General features: G+C 33.2%; 1 protein-coding gene across 3 annotated transcripts; it reads left to right on the forward strand.

Moving 5' to 3' along the window:
• On the forward strand, nt 4484-10547 carry LOC109326911 (oxysterol-binding protein-related protein 1C-like). Of its 3 annotated transcripts, XM_019559812.1 has the most exons (11): nt 4484-5204; nt 5406-5762; nt 6793-6892; nt 7276-7724; nt 7940-8095; nt 8522-8689; nt 8762-8902; nt 9187-9417; nt 9743-9856; nt 10126-10310; nt 10379-10547. In XM_019559812.1, coding segments are annotated over exons 1-11 (2415 nt in total). In that variant the 5' UTR covers nt 4484-4691; the 3' UTR covers nt 10380-10547. The 3 variants fall into 3 exon arrangements, with proteins under 3 accessions (XP_019415357.1, XP_019415358.1, XP_019415356.1); XM_019559813.1 differs by having other exon boundaries at nt 7279-7724; nt 10126-10487; XM_019559811.1 differs by having other exon boundaries at nt 4485-5204; nt 10126-10487.

A 13212-nucleotide genomic window follows, 5' to 3' on the forward strand; every position in this document is an offset into this window, starting at 1 on the left:
ACTCGTCTTGTGTGCGTAGGGTGACAAAAGTCTTCCAATCCTCTTCATCAACGATATTTGCATATTTTGTTGGAGGTTTTAGGTTGAAATTGAAATCAACATCTATGAGTAATTTTCCGGCATCAGTTCGGAATTGTCGGAGAGCCTTCCCAGCCAATTTAAGGATATAATCCTTATGCTCCTTATCAACATCAAAAGTTGTCTGAAATAAAAACACATATGCATTATATATATTATATATTGCATGCATATACGTACATTGCATGAAAACGTAACACATATACGTACATTGCATGAAAACACAAAAACTGAAAAAAAATAAACTTACTCTTATTTCATTCCAAATATGCTCCTTCACGATATTCTCTACATCACTTTATTTCTTAATTGTTAGCTTCAGATTCTGCCTAACAACAACACAATGTAGCTTACCAATGCACTGCCACCCTTCTTATTTAATGGTTGGCCTTTAGAGTTCCATTGAACTTCTATTTTCACATCCTTGCTTCTTGACCGAATGACATTCTTTATGGAAGTCATTCCACGTAGAGGTCATTTTTTAACAACGATTTGATTGTCTTGTGGAGTCGGTGTAGCTTCATCACCATTGTGAGATACATGATCGCCACTTTGGGAAGCCATTGATGAAGTTTTGTGAGGTTTATGAGGGTTTGTTGAGAGTATGAGGGTTTGTTTAGAGTGTGATGATTTCTTTTCGAGTAAGTTTGAGAGCATAGAGGAAAAGACTCATGTTTTAGATATTTAAACTGTAGTAACCATTTAACAGCGCATGTTAACGGTAGCGTTGTTGTATTGACCTCTTCAACAACGCATATTAACGTTAGCGTTATTGTATTGATATCTTCAATAGCGCATATTAACGATTGCGATGTTGTTGTGTATCCAATTGTACACAACTCATTTTATGAACACGACCTCTTCCACAGCGCATATTTAACGTAGTGCTATTGTATCAACATCTTCAACATCGCATATTAATGATTGCGCTCTTGTTGCGTATCCAACTGTTTACTACTTATTTTCATTAACACATCAACAACGCTACCTAGATGTAGCGGTGTTGATTAGAATGTAATTGACAGCGTTATCTGTATTATGTGATGTTGAATAGAATCTAATTGACAGAGCAGTCGTTATTATGTGTTGTTAAACTGAACTCATTTTCCAAATTAACAGCATATTCGTAGTTATGCGCTGTTAAATTAACATTTTACATAACTGGAAAATATTTATACAACATGAATTTACTTAAATTAGCATGAAGTTGTCATGAAGTAGATTATTACTACATAATTGTGTTTATTAATACGAAACTGGATAAAATATCAAACATTATATTTTGTTAATTTGTTTTTGTATTTATTAAGTATTGATAATTTGTTTATTGTGTTTATTAATAAGGAACAATGCAAAAATATTAAAGAAAATAATCATCCAAATAATTAACAAAAACAGAAATTAACACCCAAAATAATGGTTTTATTATTCATTCAGATATGCAAAAAATATTATAATGAACTAAATGATTTGGTACATGCGAATATAATGAACTAAATGATTTGGTATAAGAGGAAATAATCTTGTCCACAATTTTTTCCTCTACTCCTCTACACAAATCTTGTACAACAGTTCTTTGATTTCCTTTTAAAATCTAGGTCATTTTCCCATGAAAATCAAATGAAGGAAATCAATGAATTTTAGGAATTGCTGCAGACGATGAAGGAAAATAATTGAAAGAGATCAATAAAAATTGAAAGAGCTAAATGAACTAAATAATTCATTCCCCTTTTGCTTTTATTTCCTTTCAATTGCAAATGAAAGAGATCAATCAACTAAATCTTCATCTCACGCAAATCTTGTGTGACAACCATTTTCCTTCTGAAATTGGAAGAACTCAATGAGCTCAATGAACACAAATCTTATATGACAACCTTCCTTCTGAAATCTGTCTCCTTTTGTAAAATCAAAAGTTGTTAAGGACCTCCTTGACATGATTCTGAAACAGAAACACAATTTTTTCTTTGACTCCTCTATACAAATCTGGGTGTTTTTTTTCTCCTTTTCACTCTTTGAAGTATTGCTCTTTTTTTTACTACTTTGTGTTTTCTTCCTCTTATCTTCATGAACATACTCTTAGGATCTTAGCTCACTGATAAATTAAAACATTGAGTGAACCACAATATTTATAGATGAGCAACCATTAATATTTTAACAAATGAATAGACATATAACCACTCAACCATTAATATTTCAACAAATGAATAGACATATAACCACTCAACCATTAATATTTCAACAACCAAGAAACGCATAACCACTCAACCATTAATATTTCAACAACCAAGAAACGCATAATCATTCAACCATTAATATTTCAACTACAAACGACGAGACGCATTACTACTTCATCATTAATTTCTCGGACGCTTAAAAAATTGTAAAACATCAACAACGCATAATTAAACGAGCGCAATTACTATGTCATCTTCAATAACGCTTCCTTAAATATGCGATGTTGAATATATTCACATCAACAACGTTTCTATCAAATGCGCTGTTAAAAATAAATCATTCAAGTCAACGCTAACGTTACTAATGATCAACAGCGCATTGTTAAGAATGCGATGTTACACAGATTGACAGCGTCTGCTTTATTATGCGATGTTAATGTTCTTCCGCCTTATTTTCAACAGTGTCGTTCAAAATTGTGTTGTTGAATGACCGTTGTTTATTACGATATCTGGCGTAGTGAATATTTTTTAGTACTACTAAAAGTATATTTATCATACTATGAATGAACTAATCCTTTCTAAGATACGTAGTTATCCATCCCAACTAATTATCGATATCACGAGTCCTAAAAAAAATAAGTTTCATACCAATCTTTTGTTAGCAATTTTTTAACGAGAAGTTTATTTTGTTAGTAATTGGGGGACAAGTTTATTTTTGAGGTGGTCTCGACAACCCGTAGCAGTATTTATGTAAGCCAAACGTGATAATTATAGTTGTTAAAGAGTTTAATTTTAGAGTTAAATATATATAGTGGAATTAAGTTATACTAGTTATACTCATTTGGTTCGTTGAATCTAAGAAAATGAATGAATGTGATTGAGTGTAACTTAACTTTGATATAAATGGATTATTCTTTTATATATATATATATATTACTAGTTACGTTCAATCTCAGTCATCCATTTTCTTAAATCCAACGGACTAAATATATTAAATTTAAAAGTTATTTAAGATTTTTTTTCCTCTCTAATCATTTATTTCACTCACCCTTATGGTCCGTTAGATTTAAGAAAATAAGTGGTTGAACGTGAAACTTAACTTTAGTGTAAACAAATTTTTTCCCTCTATATATATTGTTCGTGTGAATTTTGTTTTTAGTATAAAAAACACGTTTTTTAGAGTTTGGATACAGTTTTAATTGAAGATTTTAATACAACGTGTAATTTTCCTTCTTTTTGATGATACAACGTACATTTTTTAAATAAAATTCGATGTGAGCATGCAAATATTATTAGTTTCCTCTAAGTCAGAGAGAAAGCCTTCAACAGATCTCTGCGTTCCATTGTGGCAGTTGGCAAGATCTTTCATTTTTTGTTGTTGAAACTTTCCAAGCCTCCAAGGGTTAAAAAACAAACGTTTAACAAAGAAACAAAATCAAACTTGAAAATCAACTTTCTTTTTGTTTATTGAATAGTCCAAATATTAAGGTGACTTTTTTGTCAAGAAAATAGTACTACCCTTCAATTTTGGAAGGTTTTTTTTACATAATATCAATATGATTCCTTCAAAATGGTTGGAGTTTTCCTTTAGAAAACATTTAATTATTGAACTTTTAATTTAAATATATTTTTTTAATTAATCACATCAAATGTATAGAGAGTGATATACTCTATGAGACAAAAAATGAATAAAGATTTATGTCAACATATATGTATATAGAGACAATCAATTAAATTTTAACAACACATTAAAATTTTAATTAAAATTTAATCATAAATAATAATATTATAATACATAAATATATTTATCTCCATATCCTAAGGATATGCTAAATTCCAGTCGAGCTCATTTTTTCACTCAGCAGCCTCCAAATGTCCCTATTTATCTCCCCACGTGTCACTCTTTTATTAATCCGACGTCTCTTTCTCACTAGATCCCCTGCACCCTTGTTGCATGCAATCGCAACCCTACTTCAGTTTAAAAATTAAAAAACCCTTCATACACCACCTTCTCTTTTTACCTTTCTACCCCCACTGCCACCTCATCTCACCGGAACTATTAATATTTATTTATTTTTGAAGGGTAGTAAAGTAACTATAATTAATAATTAATAACTAATAACGCGCTCATTTAATACTAATATTCTAAATTCGAAATTAGAACTTGTCCTTACATTCACACTTGATGCCACATATATAAATAATATTTATTTTTATTCTAAATTGATATCACACTTTACTTCAAATCTTTTCTGCTCAGACGTAACCGTTTTTATCTCACGCGATTTTCGCTTCGATAAAATCCCCTCCCATTTCCTTACTCAGTGATCACCGATAATATAATATCATGAACTTGCTCCAAATCACCACCGCTATCACCGGCTGCGCCGCCGTCAAATTTAACAACGACTCCGCAATATAAAAAAGAACATATTCCACATGCATCCTTTCTGCTGCGTTTCCACGGTTTCCGATCAGTGTTCACCAGTCAAACCCTCACCGAATCCTTTCACTGACTTCACAGCCACCATGGCTCCTCTTCCTTCCACCGCCGCCGCAATTAGATCCGACGCGATCCCCCGCGTCAGCCATAACAGTCACGGCAGCATCCTCTCCGTCGATTACACTCGCCGGAGTCAGCGTGAAGAGAAGCAGCTTCCGGCGGTTGTTGTGACGGATGTGCAGATCAACGACCTCGTCGGTAATGGAATCTCCGGGATACTTTACAAGTGGGTGAATTACGGTAAAGGATGGAGGCCTAGGTGGTTCGTGCTCCAAGACGGTGTTCTCTCTTACTACAAGATTCACGGTCCCGATAAGATCATCGTCAATCTCGAAACCGAGAAAGGATCCAAAGTTATCGGTGAAGAATCAATGCGCAGAATCTCTCATAACAGCAATTCATATTCTTACCAAAACCGTCGCAAACCCTTCGGTGAAATCCACCTTAAGGTTCCAATTCAATTTCAATTTTCTGCTGTAACTTAATCGTGTGTGGATTTTAATATTCCTATGTTAGTTAATGAATTTCATTTTTTTCTACAACTTAATCATGTGCTAATTTTAAATAATTAGAAAGATAACGCTGAGAATAAAATATAGTAATCCTTTTGTATGCATTTTCATTGGAAGATTGTGTGTTTCTATTTTCAGGTTTCGAGTATTCGGGAGAGTAAATCGGATGATAAGCGATTTTCGGTATTTACAGGAACTAAGAGGATGCACTTGAGGGCGGAGACACGAGAAGATAGAGTGGCATGGATGGAGGCATTGCAGGCAGTAAAGGATATGTTCCCTCGTATGTCGAATAGTGAGTTGATGGCTCCGGTGGACAATGTAAAGGTTTCAACTGAGAAACTGAGACATCGGCTTCTAGAAGAGGGGGTGAGTGAGCCAGCAATTCAGGACAGCGAGCAAATTATGAGGACTGAGTTTGCAGCCCTGCAAAACCAGCTTGTTCTTCTTAAGCAGAAGCACTCCATCTTAATTGATACTTTGCGTCAATTAGAGGTACATGTAATGACAAAGTAGTATTTTTTGTGCCGGTGAAAAGTACTGGTTACTGTAGCTCATTTCAGAGAAATGCAGCTATGCCACTGTTATGAATAAAGTGGTGTACTATTTTGTCAAATTTCTCACTTTGAACACAATCAGACAATCAATACCATGTCCTGTATTCAAAATCTGAATCTGTACATACTGATATAGTTGCCTCAGGTAGGATTTGGTATCAATATCATATTGTGTACAAAATATAAATCTTAAATGAATAAAGTAAGAAATCATGGCTAATGGGTTGTTAATATAAAGTTTCAAAGCTCCTTTATTTTTTTATTACTTTATGAGTTTATTATTGTGATTTGTTACTTTTATTGGTCTCATCAGTAGCTGAATCCAGGCAGAAGATTATATTCTCTACTTATTAAATTGTCTGTTCAACTGAATGCTCTTTATATAAATTTGCATAGGCTGAAGTAAGTCTCTGTCATCAGAGACATGTCTATTGTGTTCATCTATCTTCCTCTGAAATTTTTCTTCCGGTCAAAGGCCCCACAGGCGATCAACTATTTGTAAAACATTTTGTCTAATAGTGAGTTTTCTTAAATAATTTGGTACATAATTACATGCTACTACGTTATGGTTCTATCTTTTTCCTTTCATTTGTGTCTTATAGGTGTGTCTTCCTTAGTGGAAAATATATTTTCTTTAATCTTGGCAAACCTGGAATTATCTTGCCTTATAGGTTAAGAGCTGGGTGGGTTCTACATAGGATGCTTATTTTTATTATGAAATTTCTAATTACATCTAGTAAATCCTGCTTTGATGATAAGTGTGTGGCTGTTAATGTTAAAATCCATCTGATTGCCAAATATTTTCACGGTTCCCCTTGTTTAGCAAAATGGTTTCATTTGTCCCCGAAGAGATTATTGTTTGATCTCTTCTTAATGATGCTTTCTATTTTGTGTTTGGCGTATTGTTTAAGAATGTTTTATTTTAAATTTTCTTGTAGATTAATAAACTTGTATATATACTATTGTAGACGGAAAAGGTGGATCTGGAGAATACAGTCGTTGATGAGAGCCAAAGACAGTGGAATGATCAAGAGGCTTCCTCTACATTAAGGCATGAAAATTTGAGTGGTAAGTTTTGTATGATGTTATATCTATTGTCTACTAGTCGTTAGTGCTCCCATGTGATTGACTGTCAGTCTAGCCTCTCCATTTTCTGACAATGGTTATGACTTGAAACATTTTGGCACCAGCTGCTAGGTCAATGTACATGTGTAATTTATTTGGTGATGCATTTTCTTCAAACTTGAAACTGTTAGATGTCATTATCTCTTTGCACTGAGGCTCTCCCCTTTCTGCTGCATTTTTTTAATTCTTCCCATTGAATCTTTTTTGAAAATGCTGTATTCAAATAGTTTGTAATACCTGCTTATTCGTACCTACTAACCAATTGTTAAACTTAAACCTAACTGCCTTTTATAATTTTTCATTCCATTCTCAATTTTTTAATTCAGAAGGAACTGCAAGTGACTCTGAGGATGATAATGAGAGACATGATGCTGCAGAGGAGGACACAGATGATGATGAGAATGCCTTTTTTGATACTCGCGATTTTCTATCATCCTCTTCTTTCAAAAGTAATGGGTCTGATTATAGAGTGTCATCTTTCTCTTCAGATAATGAAGGGGTCTATGCCTTTGAATCGGAGGAGGATATAAATCCTTCAATTACAATTGCAGTACCAAACTACCCTCATGTTAAGCGGCGAAAGAAATTGCCTGACCCTGTAGAAAAAGAGAAAGGTGTCAGTCTTTGGTCAATGATTAAGGACAATATTGGGAAGGATCTAACAAAAGTTTGCCTTCCTGTTTATTTTAATGAGCCTCTCTCATCCCTGCAAAAGTGTTGTGAAGAAATGGAGTATTCATATCTGCTGGACCAAGCATATGAATGGGGAAGAAGGGTAAGTCTGGATTTGGCTGATAGGTCTATATTGTTCTACCACTTCTGTGCTGTCATTATATCTTGGATGCCTATACCAAGGCATGCTTTAGAAGAATAGTTTCATTTCATATGAGATAAAATGCCACACTTTGTTGAGTTTTTTTGCTTTCAGTTCTTTTGATGCAATATTGAGTACGTTCTTCCCATTTTTAACTAAATGGAGATGCCATGTAGGGTAATAGCCTCATGAGGATTCTCTATGTTGCTGCTTTTGCTGTATCTGGCTATGCTTCAACTGAAGGAAGGATTTGCAAACCATTTAATCCATTACTTGGGGAAACATATGAGGCTAAGTTCCCAGATAAAGGCCTTCGTTTTTTCTCAGAGAAGGTCTGCTCAAATCTTATACAGTGATTTTAATTATATATCACTTTTTTCCAACTCAATCAAACTACGAAAGTCTTTTCTTCTTCCTTTAGCTTTCCTCTCCATTTTTTCCTAGATCATATATCTGACAGGGTTTGGGCTGTTTGTTTCCTTAAAATATATTTTTTCCCTTTTTATGGGGGCAGTCATAATGAGAGCTATTTGAATAATTTGAGGTCATAACGGGAGCTATTTGAATAGTTCATTTCATTAAAATTGTATGTATTAAGAGTCATATTTCCTGATATGGAGGATCATAATTTGAAGGAAGTTCTATAGAAACCTATGGACACAATACAATTTGAACTTTGCTGTCAACAAGGGACATGTTTCTGTTTTTTTGCTCTATGTACCTTGTTTTAAACTATTTATATTTCTGCTTCCTCTCAGGTCAGTCATCACCCTATGATAGTTGCATGCCACTGTGAGGGTACAGGTTGGAAATTTTGGGGTGATAGCAACCTAAAGAGCAAATTTTGGGGCCGGTCAATTCAGCTTGACCCTGTTGGTACATTGACTTTGGAGTTTGATGATGGTGAGGTTTTCGAGTGGAGCAAGGTACATTTTAATTGCTTCAACTGCAATGGTTTCCTGGTTCGGTTTGAAACTGAAATTTACTTGTTCTTTCAGGTTACTACATCCATATATAATCTCATATTGGGAAAGTTGTACTGTGATCACTATGGTACAATGCGTATACAAGGAAACCAAGATTACTCATGCAGACTAAAATTCAAGGAACAATCTATAATTGATCGAAATCCTCATCAGGTGCTTCATATCTGTTGCATGAATTTTTTTTCTTTGTTCAGATATAGTCTATCTTTTGCCTTTTAGCTATTATGTTAAACTGCCTTTGCTCTTTGCATAGTTGCCTCCCTGTATAGACTTCATATGCACAAACTTTTCATCAATGCTCATATTTCTATTTGAGAAAAATGATCAGGCCTTTGCTATTATATGGCCTTCTCATTTACCGTTGTACCATTATTCAAGAATAAATGAAATTTTGTTGCAGAGGATTGTCTCTTATTGTGGTTGACCTGTTTCTTTAGGTTCATGGTGTTGTTCTAGATAGGAATGGAAAAACAGCAGCAACTTTGTTTGGGAAATGGGATGAAAGCATGCATTATGTTAATGGAGACTACAGTGGAAAGGGGAAAGGTCTTGAATCATTGTCAGAAGCCCGTTTACTCTGGAAGAGGAGCAAGCCTCCTACAGATCCAACCAGATATAACTTCACTCGTTTTGCCATCACATTAAATGAACTTACTCCTGGGTTGAAGGTATGTTGTGTAACTGATACTATATTTTTTGTTGCCACTGTTTTTGTTTATCACTTTTTTTTCCTATAAAGAATTAGTTCTGAAAAGGCAAATGTTTTCTTTATTTTCTACTGCAATTTTCTGCATGTAAAGGTCACTTTTGGCAATACCTAGGGAACATTTTAACCTTTTCTTTAACACAGGTGACTTATAAACATTTCAATGTAACTAGAAAAACCAAGGAAAGGAACAAAATAGTTGTATCATCATACTGTGCATATTGTGTGTGTGTTTTTGCCCTGCTTTGCTTGACGCTGATTATCAATTTAATCTGTTGAATATATAGGAAAAACTACCACCTACAGATTCCAGATTAAGACCAGACCAGAGGTATTTGGAAAATGGGGAGTTTGAGATGGCAAATTCAGAAAAGTTACGACTAGAGCAGCGGCAACGCCAGGTGCCTGTTGCATTTTATGTTTTCTGTATCTTGCTTCATTAGTTTGAGTTGTAGGCTATAGCTTAATGCTTAGAGAGATATGAGTGGTTTCTTGGTTCGTCATATTTGGCTAGAATTCATGAAATCTGAATGTCCATTAAGAAAAAATTTAGAATGTGACTTTATGAGGAGGAAGGAAATTGGAGTAAGTGATATGCTAGTGGATTTCATGTCATATTAATGGTTGTAAACTTGTAATTGATCACGTATTTGTTTCGAATGGAATACAGGCACGGAAGATGCAAGAGAGGGGTTGGCAACCACAGTGGTTTTCTAAGGATAAAGCGAGCGGAACATACCGCTATATAGGAGGGTATTGGGAGGCCAGAGAAGAAGGAAATTGGGACTCTTGTCCTGACATCTTCGGCCAAATTCTTTCAGATCATCTTTCTGATGAAGGTCAAATTACAGCTTAGTCTTCAAATATTTTTCCCCTCCAATTTTTTTTTACTGATGGGCACAAATGAATGCCGTTTGCAGTTGGTTCTCCCATGTAATTCATGTTAGCTAATCAGATGAAAATATGAGCGGGTAATAATGTAATTCTTTTTCTTTCATTCTAAGCTCATAAGCATAGTCATCATTATTTGGTACATAGAAAATCATTATTGTTATGCTTACCATCGTGCATTAAATATTCAGATCTTAACAACACGTAAGGATTTCAAAAGGAAAAGCAACTTCAAATTACCTATGCTTAAGATGGTCTTTATTCAACAGTTATATATTTGTTTCAAGAACTTAATGTGCCTAAGAATCGCATAATTCAAGTTGCTCGAGAACATAAAAATGTGACTACTTTTGTCCTAATTCCATTGCTGGCTTGAAGTGACTTCCATGCCTGATATTTCGAAGCTACTATTTACCCAAATCGCTGCATCAGTAGATCTCCAACACTAACTTCTAAAGCCTAAATGGCTCCTAATCTCTCAATTTATCTCAAACAAGTAATGACGTTTAAACCACTCCCTCAGCATTGTGCTTCGTAATTATCTAGTGGAGAAAGAGTAACAATGTTGTTCAATGCTCTTGGTGCGGTTGAAAATGGTAAAGTTCTGATTAACTGCTTTTCAGTAACCAGCAATAGTGCATAATACCTTATTTTATGAGTAAGTGCCAACTCTTTACTGATGGGGCCTATTTCTGGTTAAACCTTCTTCATGGACAAATTTTTTGGACAGTGATGGATAGATTTTAATCAGATAAATTAGATAGCGATCTATGCTTGAAATATTTTCTCATGGTCTATATGTTGTTGTCAGAGTTTCTGTCCTAGACAATTTACACCGACAGGACAAAATCCGTTTGTTTGTATAATATTTGATAGCCATGATTCAAACAAAATTAAATAAAAATCTAAAATACCATTAGCTGTGTGTTTGTTTTCTATTGGAGTTTCGAAATTAATTTTCTGTTGATGAAAAGTGCTGAATCGAGATGTATCAATTTACACTTTTGTTGTCTTACCATTTGTTTTCCTTTCCCGAACGATATAAATATTGGTTATATCTATAATATAATTGTTATGGATAGAAGAAAGGATAAGATATTATTTTGTATTTAATATTTATACCCAGACATTTAAGAGCTTTTTTTTACACTTTTAGTATGTCATCATTGATGTGTAAGACATATCAAAGCTACCATTCATGTTTAATTTGTACTGACTATACACTAAGTATTGAAGCTTTCATTTGTATATTAATTATAATTAACTCTTAAATAAAAATAATATATATAACAGATAATATCTAAATTTGTATAAAATAAATAATATATTAATTATATAGAAACTTTATACTATTAATAAATAGATATTAAACTCAGTTTTTTTATTATACTAGCACTTATTTTGCATATGCTACGGTTTGGGAACTTCGGTCTAAACCTCGTAATAAGTGCTAGAAAGCCTTACCAATATAGTACTTCTATTAGACATGGAACTTTTATCGATCTATTCCGTCATTTCCAGTTGCATGGATGAGTGGGCGACATACAGGCCCCAACTCCATATATCATTCCAAACAAATGTAACATATGTCATAATTTGTGGTGTTCTTTAATTTTGGCACAATCTCATACAAACCATTTTATTCATATTTTTCGTTTATAACAAATTTTATTTATAATTAGTTTCCTTTTTAATATAAGTACAATAAACATTTAAAATTTCGAAATGGATGAATTTTTTATCCAAAAAGATGAAAAAATACATTTAGTAGTATAAAAGAAAAACAAAACATTGTGATATAATTTTTTTGGGAATTGATGTATTATCTTACCCATAAGAAAGTGACATGTGTCATAAAATTATACTTTATTTATTAATGATTGATTTATAAGGACACATGTCATTTTCTTGTGGGTATGAGAATATAACATTACTGAACAAAATATTTTTCGTCAATAATATGTACTATTAATCGTGATTCTTGAGCACATCTGTGGAGCCATCGTATGGGCTACTATTCAAGCAGGCCCATTTGGCGATATGGTGACTGGTTTTATGAGTATCTGCCAACCCAAATAAACGCAAATAGACAATAAATTCAAACAAAATTATTCTGTAATGTACAAGCTTGTCCTTTTGATTATAATTACAATGCCACCAAAATCATTAATTTTTAATATGTAGAACTTAATGAATGCTATTTTATCAATTAAATAAAGCAAATAAAACTGCAATTTATTTTAGTTTAACTTTCCAATGGGTTTTTTAACAGATAAATCACATGGATTAAAATTTATAGGGATAATTTCCCATTTAAAAAATATAGGGATAAATTGTACCATATGAGGCTCTTATTAATGAACAAATTACAATTAAAGAAATTGAGGTTAAATTATTTTACTTCTAAAAAACAATTTGAAAAGGGATAGAAAGAAAATAAAGAAAACAGTTGAATAGTACGTGGATATTATTGTATGGAGTATTAATATCATACGTGGACAAGGGAAACTAATAAAATTCATGTTTCTGCCCATAGAACAAACATCAACCTATCAATACGAGAATGATCTATAATATAAAACTAGTTTTATATTTTAGAAAAGATTAATTTCTTATTTCAGATTATACTCTTATTTATAAAAAAAAACATGTACGTCAATTTCGCTCATGTTTACCGTATGATACAAGGAACTATATAGCTTGGTGGTGATTTTTGTTACACCAACACTTATCCTTGACATATTTGTATTCTTGTACTTGTGTTGATTACCCATTTAGCAGGGAACATAGGTGTAGTTTCTGGTGGGAAAGTTGCATGTGTTGTTGTTTTCAGGTTATTCATTAAGATTACTTGTTGTTTTTGACT

Source organism: Lupinus angustifolius, chromosome LG14 (genome assembly GCF_001865875.1).
Source record: "Lupinus angustifolius cultivar Tanjil chromosome LG14, LupAngTanjil_v1.0, whole genome shotgun sequence".
In the NCBI taxonomy this organism is placed as follows: domain Eukaryota; kingdom Viridiplantae; phylum Streptophyta; class Magnoliopsida; order Fabales; family Fabaceae; genus Lupinus; species Lupinus angustifolius.

Excerpts from the sequence above, each read along its gene's own strand:
- LOC109326911 (XM_019559812.1), top strand. The coding sequence starts at position 4,692 with ATGCATCCTTTCTGCTGCGTTTCCACGGTTTCCGATCAGTGTTCACCA. Across the intron at positions 8,096-8,521 it reads TTCGTTTTTTCTCAGAGAAG|GTCAGTCATCACCCTATGAT; the intron begins GTCTGCTCAAAT and ends GCTTCCTCTCAG. Across the intron at positions 8,903-9,186 it reads TTGATCGAAATCCTCATCAG|GTTCATGGTGTTGTTCTAGA; the intron begins GTGCTTCATATC and ends CTGTTTCTTTAG.